The sequence below is a fragment of the Cydia pomonella genome, chromosome 19 (genome assembly GCF_033807575.1).
Source record: "Cydia pomonella isolate Wapato2018A chromosome 19, ilCydPomo1, whole genome shotgun sequence".
Lineage (NCBI taxonomy): Eukaryota > Metazoa > Arthropoda > Insecta > Lepidoptera > Tortricidae > Cydia > Cydia pomonella.
The window spans coordinates 10,523,677-10,547,520 of NC_084721.1; the positions used below are offsets into that span (position 1 = coordinate 10,523,677).

The 23,844-nt window shown below is 36.7% G+C and overlaps 1 protein-coding gene across 1 annotated transcript; it reads right to left on the reverse strand.

Annotated features, from left to right (window-relative positions):
- Window positions 1-23: 23 nt before the first annotated feature.
- On the reverse strand, window positions 24-23,072 carry LOC133528587 (uncharacterized). The gene is made up of 4 exons (XM_061866026.1): window positions 22,573-23,072; window positions 16,515-16,759; window positions 9,569-10,729; window positions 24-8,547 (listed from the first exon to the last, which is right to left on the reverse strand). The coding sequence occupies exons 1-4, from the start codon at window positions 22,860-22,862 to the stop codon at window positions 7,781-7,783; spliced, it is 2,463 nt and encodes an 820-aa protein (XP_061722010.1). The 5' UTR covers window positions 22,863-23,072; the 3' UTR covers window positions 24-7,780.
- Window positions 23,073-23,844: the final 772 nt, after the last annotated feature.

The window sequence follows — 23,844 nt, forward strand, 5'->3', positions numbered from 1 at the left end:
TTAATAAGGCAAATGAAACACAATTTCAATATTTCATAAATTTGACTTTGGTTTTAATATTTTTATTTACTTACAAATATTTCATAACAAATATAATTATTCACGATTATAATATAAAATATACTTTAATTAAAATAACTTATACTGCAGTGCAATATTTAGTGTGCTTGGTAACTGGCATCTTTGTTCATGAACATTACAATAAATTACAACATTAACTATTTGTGTATAAATAACTAACACTACTATACATAAAGCATCAATGACATAGCCCACTTAGAATATTACTAGAGACCAAGATAAGTTGGCAGCAGTTTTGACAGCCCAGAAAGTAAAAGTGTTATTTTGATTGTTACTCTTCTATGAAATTATGGCATTTACTTAACACTTGCATAGGCTGGGCTATCAAAATCGTTGCCAACTGAGTTTGGTCTGACTAAATAATATAAAAGAAAGTAAAACAAATTTTAAAGACATTGGGCCCTGTACTTCAGTGGAGTAATATCAAAAAGGTAGTAAATACATAGTATGTTAATATTGGAAATAAAAGTATTAAAAAAAGTAGCTGCTGTGATTTAGTTGCCCAAAGAGTTTTATAAAAAAAAAATGATTTTCTAATAGCAGAATTACATGTGGAGTCTGACTTTAACCTTTTGACCCGGCACAGTCGGCAGTGGCGTAGTAAGTTTTTCCAAGGACGCCAACAACGGCTACTGCCGACAGCTTCGCCAATCAATGCAATAGGGACTTACGTTGGATTCCGTAAAGTTCAATTTCGCTTAAATATTCGCGATCGCTTGGCGTCTTGGCACGGCATATTCCTTCGCCGTAAAAGGTTAAAGTATTTAAAGTAACTAGACAGTCAAAAGAGTCATCCTTTTAGAAACTTTCACCTATACCCTTCTGGCATAAAGTTTACACTTTGTAAGTAATAAAATTTAATATAAATCATGCAATTAGTATAAACTTATCTATGCACACAAATAAGATGGCACATTATATAAAGTTCATTTAAACACCATAGATAGGCTAGTCAGAAATGTACAATGTTCCTGTTTTGCCCCGAGAGATCAGAAAAAGAAGTAAAACTTCTACCATTTGAGCAAACAAAAGATGGAAGGAATGTCAACATTAATAAGGCCAAGTTTTGTAAAGACCGTCAGAAGGTAAGGTCAATGAGGGTAACATGATAACATTGTCTGTGCAGGCAAGACTGTCTACACAATTTAACATACCTGTCGTACTTAAATATACTGCACGGCTGGCAGGGTTTCGTAATATTGGTACCTATATGTTTAAGATTCATATAGACGATTTTGCTCGAATAGTAAGTCATATTTCCACCTTATTTTGTTGTTAACATACTTTTATGACACTTCGGAACTATTTTCTTTACAGTGAAGGGTGAAGATATAGCCAAGTGAAGGATTACTTGGTTGCGAAATAGCATCCTAATTTATGTAGAAGTATATGGTTTGTATAATACACAAGTTGGTGTTCCATGTTTAACTTTTTGTACAAGACAAGGGTGGCCCGTTGTTAAAGCAAGTGAGCATTATAAAGAGAAAGCCGCTAAATAATATCAATATGTACATTAATTTACTAAATCTTAATATTACACATGGCACAAACACTAATGGAAGAAGGAGACCATTATTTTTTTTAATAGACGAATTTTCCTTTATTCAAACTAAGAGTTATACTAAATTTAAATTCATACACACACTGTGGTAGGTACTTGTTTTTTAGGTAAAATGAGTTAGGGCAGTTACAACTATAAGGGTAGAGGAGGTAATGAGGTATATTATATATGTATAGGGTATGGAGGTACACAGTGGAAGTGTAATAGTTATTTACGATACAAGTGCGAACAATAGGAATTACCTGTTCGACCATGTATAGTACAACGTTTTACAGTACATATGACCCTTTAAATTTTCGACATAGTTACATAATGTGCTAATTTACGCACTAGTGCGGGAAAGCAGTAACATATGTACTGTAAAAACCTTTTTTAATACAGTTGCTCAAAAAGTGCTATTTTACGTAGCTGTTTAGCGTGCGGAAAGTTGGATTTCGTGAACTAGTGCTTTTTACTTTTCCAAGTGTTCCAATTCATGACTACTTATTGATGATAAGTGTTAATGTTAGTTTCCTTTAAAAGTCGTTATCAACATAAAAACCTACTGTTAATGTAAAAATAATAAATTTAAGCATATTTCATATAAAGTCGTTATCAACATAAAAACCTACTGTTAATGTAAAAATAATAAATTTAAGCATATTTCATATATTATTACTTACCTCTTCATCATTATAACACGTTTAATATTGAAAAACCGTTATTAATAAGTTGTCTGAATGGAACGGAATAGCTGCCGAAACGCCTGTCAAAGCAGAGGCGTTTTTTCTCACCGCAAGAATGTTTTAAGTTTCCAAAGGCAACTTTCGATATTGTTTTCATACAATTTAAATATACGATACACAAATAATAACGATACTTAGGTAATAAAATAGTATAATATTTTATATTTACAATTGTTTCTGTCTTATAGTGCATGTAAAAAAAGTACTTGTTGTTTTTCTTATTTTTTCGCAACTGTAATAAAAAAACGTCGTTCGCTACACGTGCGGAAATGTCATTCTTCACTCGTCCCGAGTCTTCTCGGTACTCGTGAAGTAATGACATACTTTCCGCACTAGAATCGAAATGTTCTATTACCACTTGACCCCATAGTTGCAACAGTCCTAAATTAAGCCATTGCCAAGAATTCAGTCACAAACGGTCTCGAAAATTGAAGGTGGACAATAGGTATAAGGCACCGTCAGTTTATATTACAATATTGGACATTTTTTATCTATTTACAGTAGCATAAAAAACAGCAGAAGTATCTAACAAAAGTATGCACCTAAAAATATTTCAGGGTTCGTTACTAATAAAATGCCCGAATGTATTTTGAAACTACAAACTTCAAATATTTTTCTTAATAGTATCGTTAAGAATCCTTCCCTAAATCTCTAGATCAAGGGCCGGTTGCACATAGAAGCCAGCAATCGTATTTTTTGTTGTAGTGGTAATCTCATAATTCTGCCCTGAGTAACGGTAGTCAGTTCATCGATTGTAGCCGGTGTCACCGGACTTTAATATCATATAACCTTTTGAACGCTTTATGTCATAAACATAAACATCACTCAAGCGCCAAGCTCCCGGGCGCCGGGCTAATGTAAACTTTACTTGAAAGTGTGAAGGTTACTTTCACAGCGTCCGCCATAACACCTATAGTGCCGCTGCGGCCACGACTAGTAACGACGACTTTAGGTGTTCTTGGCGTTCAAAAGGTTAACGGCGTATGTCCACAACTACTCGTAACTGGTAACTGAGATCATAATGCTATCTCCTTTACCCTTGTTAAGCCCAACCAAGAGTGAAAGAGATGGCATTATGACCTGACACGCCACTTAGTTATGTACACACGCGATTTTTTTGCTATACCAACCATATATTATTTGGGCATTACACTATACATACACTACTTTTAGAGGTCAACATGTTTTTATAATTTCCTACTTTTGCACAGGCTTCCGTTAAAATGGCTGAAGCTACTTACTTATAAACTCAAAACACATGTAAACGTATTTCATATTTAATTTAGGTACATTGTGGTTATGTAAACCAATGCATTTACTCCTTCAAAGACTATTATTTCATTTTTGCACAATTATATTATCATGACTCACATTATTGGGAAAATAATTATTTTTAAAGCTTATAAGGTTCAAGAATCAAACTAATACAATTTACTTATTATTATTATCATTCAAATGAAGGGGTACTGACCTGAAAGTTGAAGGCATTTACAAGGGAACACCTTTATATCAGGATGTGTACCAAAAGTCAAAACATTCTTCGAGTAGATATTACTAGAGTTGGAAGTCACATGAATACTCTTTAACATTTATTTTATTATAAATTCTATCAATGGAACAAGTGCCTACATATATTTATAACAAAATTTGATGTATTTTATTTGAATAGTTGCAATAATTAAGTATACAACATTGTAGTTCGATTTTAATTGAGGAATTTATTGACTTTTGTACTTAATCGTATTCTTAACCTTTTGGCCGCCGTAATCGCTCATTTCGCCGCAGTCTGATAATTAAGACAAAAATTCGTGTAACTTCGTACCGGCGGCGACACAAGCACGCTCGACAAATTCTAAACGGTTAAAAGGTTAAGCATGCCACTGCTCGGTCTACATTGACTTTGTCCGATAATAATGAACATTAAATAGGTATATTACGCGTTTGTCATGAAATAAACGTAAGTATGTATACCCACTTGCAATGCGCAGAAATCATGCAATTTTATACTTTAATAGGATCAACATATTGTGTTCGTCATATTGAGCCCACGCTTCAATACTTTTACTTGAATGGTCTACAGTCTTATTGTCCAGAAGTATTAGATTTCCTTTATATCCAACAATTTTACTAAAACGTTAATTCCAAATCTGCTCATCTCTAAGACAATCGTGACGACTTCACTCTGAGCATCTGCTCCCACTGATTTGAGTTGACAGCTGTCAAATAGTTCCACGAGATTTCATTCTTCCCCGCCGTGCGTTATCGTCGCCTGTATTACCCCACCACGCACATCTCACATAGCAAACGTAGTCTATCTGTAGTTTTATTATTCCCTTGGATGTATAATTTATTATTTACATCAAGACCCGTTTCAGAAGCAAAGTAAATTATATCAAAGAGAATTGTTTGTAATAGAGAGGTAGTCTAAGGAAAAAACGTGCCCCTTAGTTTGACATCCAAAACAGATGGCGCTGTACTCCTATGTCAGAGTTACCGCAAAATGTATGGAGCCGTACAGCGCCATCTCGTTTACCTGTCAAATTCGAAGCACGAAATTGTCTTAGATTTTACGCATCTTACTCAATCAATGGATTGATTCTGTAAATAATAATAATAAGTTACGACGGGCCTTCGACTTCCTTTGTGAGTAATATCAATTAAAAATATTAAAGTATATAAACAGAATAGGTACTAAAAAATCTGCTACACTCTGGTACATTCTATCACATAAAATCACATCTAAATTGGTCCGTTAAGTTCTAACGGGGTCGTGGGGCGTGGTGCTCGTTTCGTATTGATAGGGCCAGACTCGGTACATTAAAGGGCACCAGGAAGAAGGGACATAAAGGCACCATAATAATGGGCGAGTAACGGTTGCAGTTTGGTGAAGCTTGGGTACAATAAATTAAGTTTTATAAGAATGTCTAGGAGCTGCATATATTACTCCTAGACATTCTTATCATTGTAGGTCTTCAGTATACAAATATGTACCGTACAGTGTTATGAATTTTGTAATAAATCAAAAGTTCTTTAGGCTCAAGACGTGTACACGTTGTAAAATCAACCGTAAAAGTGCATGACGATTTTATCAATTAATTCATTCATAATTTCTCCATGCAATTTCGCAGCTCACTGTACATGTCTCGAGCTTAATCTTTTGAATGCCGTTTTTCAAACCCAAGAACTTCATGCACAATATCTCTGGCTAGCTTATAGCAAATATAAACCGTACTGGAAAAGGTTAAGTACTTTGAGAACGTACGCCACAGCACTTAGATATAAGCGTTCTTGGCGGTAAGGGCACGATTTCCTACGACGCCTTTAAGAGTTCTTGGCGTTCAAAGGGTTAATACCGTTTAACAATTAGGTAACTGATAAGTAGATATCATCCGTCAATCGCCCATTACTTATAGATTTACCTCGATAACAATGTCCGAGTCCGGCTCTGCTTAGTTTTCTATAATTCTTCTCACAGTCTTTCATTTTGTTTCATGTACTTCAATAAATATTATGAAAATTGTACTATTCCCTATCATTATCTATTGTCATGTGAATTCAATACGTTACACCTAACTATCAAGAGCTATACGAATTCCTAAAATATCTGTACTCGTTCAAAATAGTGTTGACTAGTAGGAGAATGTCATAACTAACGGAAATAACATTTATATCTTAATTACTAACTAACACTTACGCGTTATTTGTATTTGCACCTTAGCAAGACGACATAAGGCTCGTTTTATAATGGATGGCAATTGACACCTTCAGTCTGCTATGAAAGGCCCATTTAGACGGTGCGAGTTTGTCGCACGTATTGGGGTGAGAAATCGTATGGAATAATCGTCAGGCGAGTATCATATAAAACGTGTACCTACATTCATGCGAGAAATAATAGATCGCGCACGATTGTCAAGCAATACTCGTGGGGAGATTATGGCCAGACGAAATAGTTTCCACGAGGAGCTGTATTCTAGGGAGATTTTGATAGCCCAGAAGGTGCAAGTGTCAAGTAAACGTCATTATTTCATAGAAGTTTGACGTTTATAATAACCCCGTGCACCGTCTGGGCTATCAAAATCGCTGCAAACTTATCTTGGTTTTACTCTATTTGCTTACGATTTCTCGACTCGTCTAAAATCGTTCTCGTGTGACATTTTTGAACGTAGGCACCGGTAGGTAGGAATCGGTGTGAACTGCGAACCGATTTTCGTGCGAGTTTTACCAGTCAACTTACGTCATTAGTTGCAAATCATTACCACGATACCGTAAAATATTCATAATTATATTTCTTGATCTCTCACTTTAAGTTTAATAAAATTTAAGTTGTATTTATTTTAATATACCGTGTGAAAAAAAAATTGGCCCTGGAGGCAAAGCGCCCTAAAACCTTAATTTAGCTCATTTTACATAAAGGAAACATTCTTTAGTTTTTAAAAAGAAACTAAAATGCATTCAAAGATTTTTTTAAATTCTCTTGTCTCGCCCGGGAATTGAACCGACTTGCAAATAAACGCTATTTTATTTCACTGGCCGATACAGTTAATAATGTTAAAATTTCTCCAAGAAACATTAGGTCTTACACTCGTCTGTCATACAAAGTATCAAAAAGATTTTTAGTATTTTTGGATTTTTTGTCGGTTCGATTCCCGGGCGAGATAAGCTAATTGAAAAAAAAATACATATCTTTGAATGCAGTTATTTTAAAAACATGTAATAATGTTTCCTTTAAGTAAAACGAGCTAACTTACAAGTTTTAAGGAACTTTCCCTCGAGAGCCCTTTCTATTTTTCTACACAGTATATGTGCTGTTTAAGTATATGAAAAGAAAAACTTTGTTGTGCGTTTTGGCAATTATTAAAACATTCAGTATGTCCCAAAAACGTATACATTTGGAACTTCAACAAACATAAGATTCGTTGAGTTGTATAGAAGCTACGAATGCTTCTGGAACATGAAGACATCAATTACAACAACAGGGTTGCTGCATTTCATACATTTTCGATTGAATTGGAAATTAAAGAATTTCATCCAAAAGAAATAACAATGAATATTAAAAAAATATGCAGCCAATATTTACAGGAACGGGAAAGTGAAAGCCTCTTTAAGTCTCCTTTGTTTCAATTTTTTACCCAAACACGTGTTTTTTTTTTTGTAATTCTTGTATTAAAAGTGTCGACACAATCAGAACAGCCTCACACAGTGCATTCATGATGGCGACTGAATAGCACATGAAATCGAAATACGATTCACGCATTAAAATTGTATTTACACGGAGACATCCAACCGTTACAGGGTAGGCAATTATCGCTCCTTCTTGTGCGAAATCGTACATATAGTTTACACGATACTATATTTCTCATGCTACGATAATCGTATGGTGAAAGAGAGAAACTCGCTCCATCTAAATGGGCCTTTACGGGGCCGTTGTTGTAGGAGTTTGAGATCTATTGACAGTATTAGGGGTTAGAGATCTGATGAATTTGCTACAAAACGGCAGGCTACAGAAATTGGGGCCGGGCAGGAATGGGTTCACGTTGTCTCCGCGTTTTATATCCGGTAAAAGGAACACTACGCTTGCAGCGATTATCATATGCCAAATCGAATGTACAATCTTATAATTCTGCTCAGTCTGAAGAAAAGCAAAGCAGATCAAACCTACGCCGACCAACAATATGCCAATAGGCAAAAAAGTTGTATAATACGATCTCTTGTACATTAACGCATGAGCCTTTCTCCAATCTAAATACCAACTTAAGAATAAAAAACCGCATCCAATCGCTACAGGTAAAATAAACGCGACTATAGAATGCATGTTCCACGTAGTGAGTAAAGCTATGATTATTGCACCGATCAGTTGTAATGAGGATCTCAGTTTATCACCCATGATGGCCATGGCCAGTAATGTTACCCAGAAGCACATGATGCCGCAGTAAAAGTCTCCGAACTGTAGAATGTTCGGTCGGGTTATACAGTAGGCTACCTGAGCGGGCGCGTCGCAGGCGTGGTAGAATGTGGAGAAGACCATGGTGAATCCGTACATCATGGCTTCGGTGTAGTACAGTCTGATGATGGCCACGTAGATGGAGATGAAGAAGAGCATGTTGCTGAGCGTTAGGAGTAGTACTGACACGATCATGGAGACTTTGCTGTCCATCCTCGAGTCGTCAGAGCAGTCCCAGCCTGAAATTATAAAGAATAATGGTTAATTCTTTTATCTTTATTGGTGTACATACAATGTAATTCTCACCACTTTGCCGACTTGATTAATTATAACAATTAAAGTAGTCAATACGCGTCCTTGTGTAGGATAGATGTGTATATACATATATTATGTTTACAATTGCTGGAGCAAATTTTAATGGAATAGTCGTTAAGTAACGAATTACTTCAGTTATTAATGTGATTTAACCACACTGACTGAGTAATACATTGTTATTCTTATTTTATTTCACAGTAAATATCCGACTTAAAATTTCCTGTTTCTAATTGTACAATATTCAATATTGAAATGTCCTTGTCAATTAGACTATAGGTACCTAACTAAACTACGACTACATATACCTACATACCTACCATTCCCTCATGTTCATAAAACGTTACACGCTTAAATTTGTTAATTAATGTTTATCTCTTTTTTACAAATACATAAGACAAAATGACAGATAGACAAACGATTAACAGCTAATTGAGGTTTTTTGTGCATTTATAAATAATGCCATAAGAATCATTAGATGCGTTTTAGTTTTAGGTATCTCACAATTTCAAAAACAAGTCGTCGATATGAGGGCCAGATTGCTGCCAAATCATATAATTCATTTGATTGTTGTGTATATAATTTATGTAAACATGTACATTGGTCGCCTCTTTGACGTTCCTTTTATACTTTATAAATAATTAATTTACAAATTAATCATTGCAATGTTTGGTATGAGTATAGCAAAATAGAAGGAAGTCTAAAACTGTACCTATACTTTAAAAATTAAGGGCAAATCGACTAGAGAAGTATGGATATGTGTTGCGAAGAGAAGGGAAGGAGGATACTGTAGTGTGAGATATATAAAGAAAAAATATGCTGCACCAACCATAAATAAATGGGACATTTGCAAGCGGATGACGATGACAGAAAGTTATCATCATAATAACACAAAAATGAAGTATGCCACCTTTATATATATAAAATATTTATAAAATTATACCTTACCTCCGTAACCAGCCGTGCAGGAGCAAAAAGACATAATCAGTCCACCGAACGTGTTGAGCAGACAGCTGCCGTGGTTCCCGCAGCGGCCGCCGACGCAAGACGATGAGGAGATCGACAGCACCACCGTCACGTTGCACTCCTTCTCCCCCTCCCGTATCGACACGTTCCCCAAGTCTTCCTCGTCCCTGTCTAGCACGCTCGAGTTCACGTAATACTTCGTACCGTTATCAAACGTCCGACAAGGACAGACAACTTCATCGCAAAACAAACGGAACGTCAGATACCACTGCCCGTCGTCGGGAAAAGGAATTATCACTTTATCGTCTATGGACTCTGAGTCCGTGCTGTTCAAAACAAACAGCGCGGGCTTCACGTGATCGTTGTATTGGCAGTGTCCGGACGATAAGGGCAAACTTGTATGGCCGATGTCCAAACAGATCACAACGCGCATATATTGACTATCCTCCGTAAACGCCAGCAAATTTCCTTGGGCACCTTTCCGATCTCTTTTCCATCCCATGTAATACTTTAAATTTTTCATAAGCAGACTAGATTCCAAAGCTAAAGTGCCTCCGATATCCAAGATCTTGGTCACCGGAAACCTTAAGGACTTCACTTCGTCTGAAGTCAGATTGACTAAACTGGTTGCATCTTGCAGATCAGTGGTAGGCAAGCCATAGTCGAATGTGAAAAAGCGACCTTTGTCGTCGCGCATAAGGTCTATAACGGAATGATTGCCGAGATCGTCTTCTTCCGTTCTGGCATAGTATAGGTTGTCACAGTTATTGATTTTGGTATCATTGTCGGGGGTGTAGTATTCTATTCTGAAGTAATGCCACGCGTTTGGATGAGGAATGAAGTTCACTGAGTGTACATTGCTGGCTCTTGGGTCGAAGTAGCAAGAGAGGATGTTACTGTCTAACGAGGGTTGGTATAGGGCTTGTATAAGGAAGATGACGTCTTTGTCAGCACCGGCAGTGTTCGTAATTGTAAAGTTGAAGTTGACTGGTTGTATGCTGTCGATGACCATACATTTGTAAGTGGCGGGAATATTCGAGTAGGAGATGGTGATGCCCTGATCACAGTCTATAAGTCGGAGGTCATCGTCTATTTTCACTTGCAGGTCCGTGTATAAGATTGTGTGGCAGTCGGCAACGAGACCTGGAATGAGACACCAAAAATAATGAGTGGGCTGTAAAACTTTGACTTGCTAGGACTTTTTTAGACAAAATATTTTTGTTTCCCCTTAGTACACTGTGCACTGTTCACGGTCCAACTAGTGCATTTTATTTCTGGGTATAAAGATCGACTATTTTTATTATGACACAAAACATTATATCTTAAACAGCGGATATTTATGTATAGTTTTGTAAAGAACGCGATTAAGTTCCGTTTTCGTAAATAATGTGTAAAAATTTTGAAAGTTTAAATCAATGTATAACTTTTTTAACTACGAAAAAATTAACTTTTATATTTACAGTTATGCTGTAAAGTAAACACAAACCATACATATTCGTAAAACATTAGGACACCAGGCACATGTTCCCCTTTCCACTACACTACGTTTCAAATATGCATAACCCACTCAATACCGAGTCATATGACATACAAAATTAGGTTTACATTAGATTATCTAGACAGCACAAAAATTACTGCTCACGCTAGATTGACATCACTGCAGTTGTGATTGTATCGGCTTCCTGCCAACCTATTTATCGTCTAGCCGTTGCCTCTATAATAAAATGAGAGTCTAGCGATACCTCTGTATGCCAACGCGGTATTTTGTTCAACTTCGTAGGTGAAGCACTATGCGTCGGTCTCGGGGAAAGGGGCGGTACTACAAAGGACAGCGAAGAAGTATTCTGTTTTTGAAAGCCGATAAGGTTTATAACGAACATATAGATAACAAAAACACTCTTAAGTGACCATCGGTTTATGTCTTTTTAATATGGTATAGTGCTTACTATACCAATTGTCAGCTAACAGTGTGGATTGGACCATGGTACCTACATTGTTCAGGTAAATTGGTTTCCAACAAGCAAAATTGAAATCTTGTGGATAGATGTCGTGCGCCGAATTATTGTATTCGACTCGTAAGTTCTTGTTTCTAATAGTTAAAAACATAATCTTTAAAAGAAAAAATCCGACTACACAAACCAGTTTGAAATGCCATTTAATTATTTACATTTTTTACATTTATATATATATTTATACATACATTATCATTACAATAAAAATTAGTCTCAATACGTGCTCAAGACGTAAAACCCTTTTGTCGTAAAAGAGTTCCATTCTGGTCTTCATGAGCAACTCCATTTCACCAAATAGCACTATTTAAATGCAAACGCCCGATTTGAGGAGTTTCTCCCTCCCTCGCTTTCTCATGGATCCCATCATCAGAACTCGAGCTTGACAAAAATGTGGCTTGAAAACGTAACTTGCTTAACAAACATAACGAAGAGGACAAGTCACCAAACGTGATCTATGCTTCGTTGCAGATTTCCGAGACTACACAATCGAATCGAATGAGAAATCGAGATTTTATACAATCGCGATATAATAGAGAGCTTTTCAGTCGAGTACCGTGTTTAAACAACGAAGCTTGCTGAGTTGCCTAAATGAGGTACGAGATTGAAAAGCTTGTATCACTATTGAATACAATACGTATTTTTACGTAGCATTTTTCTACGAGTCATCAAAAATTATATTTTTTAACTATAAAACCTAAATAAGTAATGAAAATTGGTAAGTAGTAGGTACAAAAGATATAAACGCGCGAGCCCCTGCCCGCCCGGCCCCCGTTCTATGGGAGCGCGGAGGCACGTGATTCGTCTTTTTTTTAATAGTTGATTACAGCGTATCGAAAGAAATTTAAGAGTTGAGTTAGGAGCCCAGCCCATACATGAAAAGTACGGAATTAAAATTTGATTTACGAAATCTTAATTCAACCATTACAGACGACTAGTCAAAAAAAATCATTAATGTAGGTATCCTTTTAAGATTTGGGGAGTTCACATTTGGGTTTTGAGAAAAAAGGGAACAATTATTTGTATATATATATTCATAACAACCATTAAAAAATATACAACCGAATTGAGAACCTCCTCATATTGAAATCTTGAAGTCTGTTAAAAAACTAAGTTAGGTCGCTAAAAATACGGGTTTGCAACCTGCGTATGATTTGTTCATCACTTGCGTGTACTTACCGATTTAGAGAGGACATTGTCGATTTTAATGTTATTGATTGAGCCATTTAACCTTAGCGGACAGGACAATAGAGGTGAATTACTGAATGACCTGACTGCCCTGTACTAGAATTACTGTAATAGGGAAATTATAACAAATTCTCCAACCAAAAACGACCTAAAGGGTATAGCAGGATAACCTAAGAAAAATTGCCCCCAGCGTTTTTGGCTCGAAACTATAATCAAACGATGCCTTTTGAGGAGGTAATACCCTGCACAAAGTTTCACCCCTCTGTTACCCCCTGGGGGTGAAAAACACCCGATTAACCCCAAAACTGTTTCATTTATTTTTTCCTAAACTATGAAAGTGACAAATTTCAAATTTTGTACAAATATTAATGAGACTAAAGGCTATACGTTAAAAAAATATGACCCTCCTAACCATTTAAATTCTTGTAAAAAAATTAAATAATAATCACCTGTATAATAAGTTCGGCTCATGGTACACACACCATTTTTTTTTCAAATATGAACCAATTTATATTCTACATCATACAAAAGTTTCATCGACCTAGCCCAGAGGGAACATTTTGATTGCCGTCGTTGACGCGCTATCACGTAGGTAGGATGGATGGGGAGGAGAGCGGGGAGCAGCAGAAAACGTAACAAGTTATCGATTGATATAGCCTCAAAGTAGGTAAAATTAACGTTGTTTATAAAATTTGATGTGAAAATATAAAGATTTGTGACTCGATCAACAACATCACTTCCAATTAAACATATAAAGTCTCTTCTAACTACATTATGGTATGTAACAATCGAATTTAATAATTCAACATATCATCCACTATCATGATCTTCCTCCGTTCGACACGGCATAATCAGGTATGTTATTGCATTCCTCACGTTTATACCGTTGCATTTCGTTTCGGCAAGTCCAAGAAATTTTGGTGCTTTGGACTCCCGGTTTGGAAGTCACACGCCTTAATAAGTAGTTTTAATGAAATCGAAAATATGTCACCATCATTTTATTCTGTAGGTATTTCCAATCCTTACGAGGGTATAGCGAGGTAGCAAGGAGGCGCCGAATAATGAGTACGAAAAACAAGTTGTGAAATTTTATGTTTTAATTGGGCATAAAATATTAAATATCTTCCGGGTTGGCGTCGAGCCAAGTTGAAAAGCTTAAGCAAAGTTGAAAAGTTAGAAACTGTCGGAAGCCCTGTTTTAATTAATTGATATAGGCTGCTGCTAACATTAATTGGTTTCATGTAGACTGTCAATGAGTTTGCGATGAATTAACGTCATTCCGCGGTACACGATCGCACGACCTCTCCTTATGGGAGCGCCTGTGTACTTGGCCGTCTCAAGGGCGTAATATTATCAACAATATGTATACGGCCCATCGATTTGACCTTTACCTACTTAATGGAAAATCTGCCACGCTGTCGCCTACATTGCTTAGATGGACAACAAAAAATACAAACGTTTATAGTGTTAACTATTGATCAGCAAATACATATACGAGTATTATAATTGCGTGCGGCGTTGTGTTGTTGTTAGATTTATTTCCGTTGGCGATAGAAATTAATGACCTTAATCTAGACTTTACTTTACCGGATTTAAAACACGCTATATGTGAACCTACGGCAATTTTGTACGAATGTTAGGAAAACAAAAGGCAGGCCATTATGTAAGTGAAGTATTGGTCCACTAGATTTAAGCATTGAGGTATTATGTAGTACTAGAGAAGACCACTGGAAGAAAATGCTTCCACACCTCAATGAAGTGCCGGCACTTCATTGCTTTTAGTACGTCTCCGACTACTGGCGAGATGCCACGCATGTGTCACAAATAAATAAAAAAATAAACATTAAAAATACCATGTGCGTTATGAAAATGTATTCTAATAATATCAAGAAACATAATAAAAGCAATATATTAACAATCCACTGCGAAAAAACTCTTGTTTTAAGCTCATTTAGATTATTTTGAAACGTCACTTTAAACACTCGCGGTGGTACGCCATTTTATTTACTAATGATTATCTACCTTATTGTTTGCAGAATATATACATAATAATGATATATTACTCTTTATCTCGTTATTTTTTAGTGTTTTTCTCATATTTAAAGAGTATATTATGCTATAAGCGCCATTTGATCAAAATTGCTACGAGTAGGAAAGTCATCTGAGAAAGAGTTTCATGACTATTTTTATAAATTTTAATGTCGTCCGTGTCATATATGTAAGGAAATAAATACATTTTATCTAGATTCTTCAGTGTGTATGTAGGCAGAAAATGAACAGTTATCATAACAGTTTCGCCTCTGGCTAGCTACACAGCTATATATGCTTATTCTATAGCTTAGTGACAGACGTCAAATGCCGAAAATGGCGGACAAAATTTGTTCTCGATAGCCTGTCTAGTATATTTATGTCAGTGGATTTGAGCCTATTTGTTACATAACCAAGTTTTAAAATACCTATTGTAAATTGCAAACTTGCCACATTGTTTCTAGCAAGTCATCTCATCTAACCCGACGTCACGCACACGCACCAATCATTCAATGAAGTAACCGTTAGATGATTTATTCGGCCTGACTATCTAGAATTCTAGACCTCACACAGGCATCTAGATAGGCAGGTTACCCTATAATTCAATCTGGCTGCACTCATGCAATGTACTGATTTTCTTAGTATAGACAAATGTTACTAGGTAGACAGTAGTAGAGCTCAACGAGGGGGTTTAGAGTCAACGACGCAACGCGCATGTAACTCCTCTGGAGTTGCAGGCGTACATAGGCTACGGAGACTGCTTACCAGCAGGCGGGCCGTATGCTTGTTTGCCACCGACGTAGTATATATATAAAAAAAGAGATGTTTAATACGAATAATAAGGAATGGTTTTAACGTTTATAGAAAGTTCCGTTTTTTTTTTCAGATAATGCTGTTAAACATTAATACTTCTTAATTACTCTCTCTAACTACTCTAATTACTAAACCTTATGACCACCCCGCGAAAGACCTGTTCAAGGAGTCAAAAATACTTACGCTGCCGGCAGTTTACATCTTGAATGCATGTAAGTACGCTCGAGCCAACTTACACAACTACGACACGACTCACGCACATAGCAGGAGCACTCGCAGACGTAATCTTATAATAATTCCAAGAAGTAGACTCGCTAAATCTCGTAAGTCCCTCGGCGTCATGGGGGCCAAATTATACAACTCGATACCATTAGAAATATCGGAAGTACAGAGCGATAAATTGTTTGCAAACAAACTAAAAATATTATTAACCAATTTAGCGTGTTATAATATCGAGGAATTCGTCGATAACGGTTGCCGACCCTGAACAAACACTTTAAATGAAACCTAATTAAATATTAGACTATAATAATTTCAAAATATTGTAATGTAATTATCTTAATAATATGCTATAATATTGAAGTGTAATTAGCTAGTTGACGTGTAAAATGTTATTTTATAAATAAAGAAATGAATGAATGAATGAATGAACTCTGTTTTTATGTACGCTGTCAGTTTTTCACGCTTCTCAGGACGTGATTTGTTTACGCCATTTGGTCTACATTTGTCAGTTAATACAATCGCCATCTTTTGAAGGCTTGGTCCCTGTTACTACCCTGCCTGTTGCTACTGCAAGCTTTTACAGCCTACGACAGGCACTCTCTGTAAGTGGAGCTTGTACTGGTGATGACTATGATCATCGTAGCATACCTATATAAAATATAACGTACCTTGCTGCTCAACCTTCTGAGTCCTAGGATCCTCCCATTTCCTGTATACTAATGCGTACCACGATCCAGGCTTCGGGTGGGCTATACTGTAGGATTTATTCTTGCCATCCGACAGCAGTTCAACCGTGTGTATATTGTCCCTGGTTGCCGGGTCCACGAAGTCTTTAGGAAAGGGGTATCCGTCAGGGTTCACGGCTGGGTAGGAGCCGTGCTTTATGTTGATTATAACATCTTGAGGGTCGCACCTACCTGAAAGCAAATTAACGTTTACCCGAGGGTCACAACGCACGCTCGACGCTGACGCCGACTGCCAACAAATCTATGGCGGTCGGCTTCAGCGTTGATCGTGCGTTTTATGGCCGAAGGTCCGCCGACACGGCACTAGACTGTTCCGCGGAAATCAATCGTTAACAGAAATACATTAACGGAAAGTGTGTCCAACGAGACACGTATTTGCCCGTAGTATAAGGTGTAAAAACAAAGAAAAGAACGTGAGATATCCACAGGTTATCAGGATATGATTCAACTATTGGCGTTTAAGATTGTAAACAAAATCATACAAGCTTAGTAAGATAATGCCAAGGAGATGCGTGATTTCAGCCAGGCTAAAAGGAATGTAGTTGTTAAACAGATCAGTATCAACCTAAAGTTAATTTATTAATATATTTCTACTGGTATTCTTCTTGCGAGGTATTCAAACGTCCTACAATTGAGATTCATGTGTCCACGAGTGAGTATTTTGTGCTGTGCTGACTGGTGTGAAATCAAGCCGTTTGGGATATAACGCGTGACAAAGAGATGAACGTGCATACATACATACCCAGCCCAGCACACTAGTAAACTACTCGTGCTTGTAGTTGTTACTTTTTCTCGGTTTCAGTTCCTTTAACTCGGTGGAACAAAAAGTTTTTCTTTTCAACTCTTACAATGCCGAAAAGACGTCCTAAACATACCTATCCTAACATTCCTAGCGTGCTAAAAATACGAGTACCTATCCCGCGAGAAATTTGCACGAAAAAAATACGATCCGCATTTTCCTACATTAAAATAGCTCTACTGTACGTACACCATATCGATCAGGCTTGAGGGTAAACATTGACGAGTTTATATTAATTGCGCACCTACCTGCGCTGCCTACACGTGTAGTTTATTTTAATCTCATCGACTATTAATAAAAATATCTTGTTAAGTTAAAATGAACTTTCCGACAAGAGATTTAAGACGCAAATTATAGGAGCCGTGATTAACAAAGGAGTGCTTTGAGAATACACACACGGCTCATTTACCGCCATTATTAGGGTCTCAGGGATTCGCATCCCGCGGGAAAAAAGGATATCGTGAGCTACCTGTCAGACCGTTAGCAATCGAGCCCGACTTGAAGTCGCGCTTGCTAGTCTGAATGTGACATAGTTAACCAACTATCAAGGCACAGAATCGTATGATTTAAGCAGTACAAGTTCTAAAATAAAATAAAAAATTGACGCGTTGTTGCTGACCCCTCTGTTATACTTTGATTTCCGCTTTCTAACTCAACAAATAAAAAAATATTGACCCTAAGCAAGCGAAGGTCTCCGTTTTAACTCGCGCATTTTTCTTTCGTATGTCCGGAATCGGTTTCGTTTCTCTTCTTATAGGTCGCAATTCTTAACCGGTTCTTGTGAAATTTTGTGAACAGATTCTATGATTAAATAGAATTTTGCTGTCCCGTTTTTGGATCTTTTTCAGAATGCGGAAATTGGCATAAAGGTCTTAAGCATCAATAGCGTCTACATGTATAGCGCTTAAGACCATTTTGAGTTCACTGTGATAATGAATCAATAAAGTAAATGTTTTTATTTTTTACATTTTCTAAGCATTGTACAAGTTATAAATAGGTATTTAAAAAGCTCTACTTCGCCACAATTATTGAGGACCGTATAGGTAAAAAGAAGTGGTTAATACACATACATCGGGGTTTTGGGTGAAGGAATAATTTTGTGTATTTATCACTTCCATTATTGAAATATAAATAATTATAAAACTACGAATGAAAAATAGGTAAAAAGCTCCAAGTGTGCTTAGAAATAAAGATTAGATAAAGATATTTTTGTCTTATCTTAAAATAGTTTACAGTTTCTACCTATTATTTGGCTAGTCTAAGATATTCCCGCACCCAAAACCCCGATGCATGCTAATAAATAAGGGTGTTCTGAGGAAACAAAATAATAACATACAGTTTAATTATGAAACCTGCCCTTTCACTCACTACACCTACAGAACATCAACAGTCGGTGCCGGATTGAGATATTTTGATGCCCTAAGCATTTCTAGACCGTGGTGCCCCCTCATCAAGATTACATGGAATTTTCTTGATGAATTAAGTGACGTTTGTTGCCGCATTAGTGCTGAGAACAGAATTTTCAATCCGTCACATCATTTTATCACGGAAATTACTGCAGCAGCAGTACTATTGCAATAGTAGTTAATAATGCTCCTGCAGTCGCGATATTCTTTTTTTTTTTTTTTTATACTACGTCGGTGGCAAACAAGCATACGGCCTGCCGGATGGTAAGCAGTCTCCGTAGCCTATGTACACCTGCAACTCCAGAGGCGTTACATGCGCGTTGCCGACCCTAACCCCACCCCCTCGTTGAGCTCTGGCAACCTTACTCACCGGCAGGAACACAACACTATGAGTAGGGTCAAGTGTTATTTGGCTGCGGTTTTCTGTAAGGTGGAGGTACTTCCCCAGTTGGGCTCTGCTCTAGATCTGGAATGACATCTGCTGTGCTGTGCCCTACCACACAAGGCGAGATGACATTCACATTGCCCATACCTCTCTTTTGGACGTAGTTTAAGGACATACCCGGGTCCGGGTATTCTTACGTATCACCTTAATATGTACCTATGAAGTCCATAAATGACTGAATACTGAATACGAATGTCACCTTTATCAAAGCTGGCTGGCGAAATTACCTATATCTATCACTGTGTGCTTTACTATGCGATTAAAACCTGCTTTGGTTCTCAAGGTACCTACTCGGAACATGACTTATACACACCTGCCTAAGAGTAACCCGAGAGCTTTGAACAGTGAATTTTGATTATAATTAGAGCAGACTTTGGAATAAATAATGGTGAAGTGTAAGGGACCCGGGTACGTCCTTAAACTACGTCCACAAGAGAGGTATGGGCATTGTGAATGTCATCTCACTCTGTGTGGTAGGGCATAACACAGCGGATGTCATTCCAGATCTAGAGCAGAGCCCAACTGGGGAAGTACCTTCACCTTACAGAAAATCGCAGCCACATAGTGTTGTGTTCCTGCCGGTGAGTAAGGTTGCCAGAGCTCAACGAGGGTAGGAGGGGGTTAGGGTCGGCAACGCGCATGTAACTCCTCTGGAGTTGCAGGCGTACATAGACTACGGATACCGCTTACCATCAGGCGGGCCGTATGCTTGTTTGCCACCGACATAGTATATAAAAAAAAAAAGTAAATCCAAAGACCGTGCTTCGCAAAAGGGTCCAAGTGTAAGCGAAGACATAGGACGTAGGCCATGCTCCGCACAGGGTTTTGCAACCTCTAGAGCTTTCCTGCAAAGCTCATTCATGTGAGGACAAAGGCCGAGCTTCAGTAGGGGCTTAGCTCTGACAAGAACCAATGGCCACAAGAGTCATAAATAGCAAATTATTGATTAAGAAAACGGGACTTCATCGCGTAAGATTTAAAATTACCTCTGACCCGACTTTTCAAGGACGTCGTTGTCCCTATAGTCTCGGAGAAGACTAGGTAAAGTCGACATCATCATCTTGACGTTGAAGGTAATTTTAGGACTTAACTGAACGCGCTTAATTCCCGTTTTCTTAAATAATAATGTGTCACAATTGGGCCAATCAAATTAGATTTTTTCGAAGAATTAATTCCCATCAAGCTGGAATTTGTTTGAATACCTTCATTTGGTCCTAAATGCGTGTAATCCGAGTTTGCTCCATCCCAAGTGGTGTGCATAAATTTTTCCTCTTTTTTTAGTTTTTTGCTTGTAGATCGAAAACGGTACGTCCAACGGGAAGTTTGTTCTAAGTTCTAATCATGATTAAAATTGATATCTGGTGATCCGAATAGTACCTGAATATGTATTCATAGTCAAAATTGTTAAAAAATGGCCGCCGTCTTTAAGTTCCTTATTTTCGGTAAAATCATGTTAATAATCTGATAACGCCTTCTGCAGTGTCATCAGTGTCTGATCCACCAAACCTATGGTAGTGCCATTGTAATTAATGGTAGGTTCCTTCTACATAACTGTAACAGTTCTAGTTACAGTTACTAGGTACGAGCATGTTAATATGGATGGAATTCCATTCATTTGTTCCAATCAATTCAAGTCACAAGCAATAATATTTATTAGAGGTACACAACAAACCCATGCTAGCCTAGTAATGGTTGCATCCACTCTGAATCACTGTGAATAAATACTTATGTGATTGACTGCATCAATCAATCAGTTCTAATGATAGAATCCTGTGTCTCTGTGATAAAGTATATTTAATATATGGACATGTGCCATGATAGTAAAAGGGATGATATCATGCTTTAAGATCCAAGGTAGTACAGTGCATAAAGATATAGTTATTTTGGAGATAACCTAAATTTTAAATTGACTGTTTTGTGAATTTCAAAGAGCTACCTTTGTCTAACTGTTACTAAACCTACCTAGTCAGTATAAAATTCTTGAATGTGTGCTACTCTGATTCAACAGGTAAATAGCCAAAGAGCCAAATGGGGTTTGAGCTGTGACATACCAATTGAGGCCTGTGGCAAAGTCATTGAAGCAATGGGGGCATCTACATGTTCAGTCTCTGGTCAAATTAGGGCCCCTCTTGGGCCATCTATAAATTAGAAGATTTTATGGCTTATTAGTTTGATTCCCGCATCACACCCCAGGTCAGGTTAAATTGCTCAACTCATGCCTCTGGATTGCAAACTCATTAGAAGTATTCCAGTCTAGCAAATCAAACTTGGACACAAAAGGAATCTAGAATTTCCACAGGCTAATTTCCCCTACATGGCATGATCAGGCCATCTACTGCTCCAGAAAGTATCAATCCTATGTCAAGATAAAATAAGTATTTGACAATAATTACATTTTTGGTACCAGCTTTTATCGCTGCCTGTACTTTTTTTGTCACAGGCAACTAATACTCATCAAGAAAATTCAACGCCAATCCCAAACACAATTAGGTTGTGTTGTTTTATCACAGAGTTCCTATGACCACATCCTGTCTCCATCATCAGATCAGCTTGATGTTACCATAATATTCCATTGTCACCCGACTTACATTATGTATGCAAATTTTCAGCTTTGTACCTGGAAGTGGGTCAAATTTAACTTGCAAGATTTGATTACAGACAGACAGAAAATGGGACAGGTGGAACTAAATACAAACTTATAAAAAAATAGAAATAACTCCTAGTCTAATAAAGTCCAATTAACATATTAAATGTGTGGGAATATCTAGTACTTGCTTGGCTAAAGCATGGCCATGGTGTTACCTTTAATTAACTTATTTGACTGATTGCTTAACATAAGTTAGCAAAGAAATGGTGTTCTGGCCCTAGAGTAGATTACAGAAAAAATAAAAATAAACTGTGTGTTGTGCACTTTAGACAAAACTATATAATTCTGGTTATTGAATAAATAATAGTAAAAGTGTGATTCTGCTACAACATGTTACTATGAATCAGTATCATTTGATAATACTTCTTTAGCAAGTTGTTAGAATGATAAGTAATTGATTCTATAATAAAACTTTAAAAGCAATCCCTTTATTTCGGGCATTAACTTTTTGTTTAGATAATTTAAGTAAGCATTTATAATATAAAAATAAATTGTTATTTCAAGACAAAGTTTGAATTATACCAGATTTTCTGAACTACCCCTACTCTCTGCAGGAAAGTTGATTGCTCTTTACTGACAATTTTAAACAGCAATACTAACTTTATTTCGCGTAGTCATGCGTCAAGAATAGAGTGAATGTTTTCAACCTGCATAAATATTATTGCAAACATCACACAAAACACCTACCAATGTTATTTAAATGAAGCTCTTCAGCCTGGAATGTGAAGCGTGCATCGCTAACGTCTTTCCTGACGGGATAAAACACAACAGACACAGTGCGGTAGCTTCTGTACATATATACATCGGTCGCTATCTGCCTAGTGACCAAATGGTAGTCATCCAGTATCACTGTGCGTGTTTTTGTCAATTGGTCAAGTATCCGTTTCCTGTTCGCCTCCTCTTCGGCTTCTTTATCGCCATTGCATGCCGTATTACACACATAAAATAGCAAAAAATACAAACTGATTTTCATATCGCCTAGTCTAGTGCCTACCTGAAAACTGATTAAGACACTCACTGGGCACTTATTGATTTTAATTAATGTTTATCATATGTCGTTATCGTATATTAGGTTATCGTTTATCTTTGAGAATTATTATCTTGATGATTAACGATCGAAAGCAGACGTTAACCCACTGGAGACAGCACCACCTCCCTACTGCTCCCTGTGGCCAATGATGCGTCACTGTCAATACTGTCATCAACCCATCAATTGTCAAAATCATATTCAGATACGATATGATACAAATATATATGAATGTTATATTGTATGTCTATGATATGAATGGTAAAAAATATATATATATCATAATTTTCACAAATTTTCAGACTAAATTAACATGTAACCAATTTTTTTTAAATATTAATCTAGTATAAATTCTTGCATAAGTGTCAAGGGTTCTAAAAACTCATAAAAGTGAATGAAATTATGACATGAAAATACTTTAGGATGAAAGTATAATATAGTAAGCATCGGTTTACTTTAAGATATATGCCTTTCATGAAAATAAGTAATTTTGTATAAGTCGAATATTATTTGATTAGGTATTTGAACGTTATTCAAACTACGTCTGTTCAGAAATTAAACATCTGTAAATATGAAAACCAAATGAAAACACTTATGAAAAAGACAAAGTAAGTAAACAAAAAAAAAGGTACAAAAGACAATATATTTGTAGTTTTGATGACGACAATTGTTTTTTTTTCTTTTTCATTTTTTATTATATTTATGATTCGTTAGTTTCGTTAATGATTTCTGAACGAAGAGTATAACCCGCACAAATTAGAGATGTACCACTTATAGTAACGACTTCCCTTTTATTTAGTTAAGCTTAAAATGCGCTTTCTTTTTTAGTTTCAGTTAACTATATTTGGTAGTATAATACTCCTTGGTTAATGTTGTCATATATTCCAATTTTCCCCTAAAAAAAGGAAAATCTTAATAAAATAAAAGA

Bases quoted from the DNA above. Each gene is read 5' to 3' on its own strand.
- LOC133528587 (XM_061866026.1), bottom strand. From the start codon at position 22,862: ATGAAAATCAGTTTGTATTTTTTGCTATTTTATGTGTGTAATACGGCA. The intron at 16,760-22,572 runs GTGTTTTGTGTG...GCTTTCAGGTAG, and splicing joins CATTTAAATAACATTGGTAG to GTGCGACCCTCAAGATGTTA. The intron at 10,730-16,514 runs GTACGTTATATT...GTCTCATTCCAG, and splicing joins TCAGAAGGTTGAGCAGCAAG to GTCTCGTTGCCGACTGCCAC.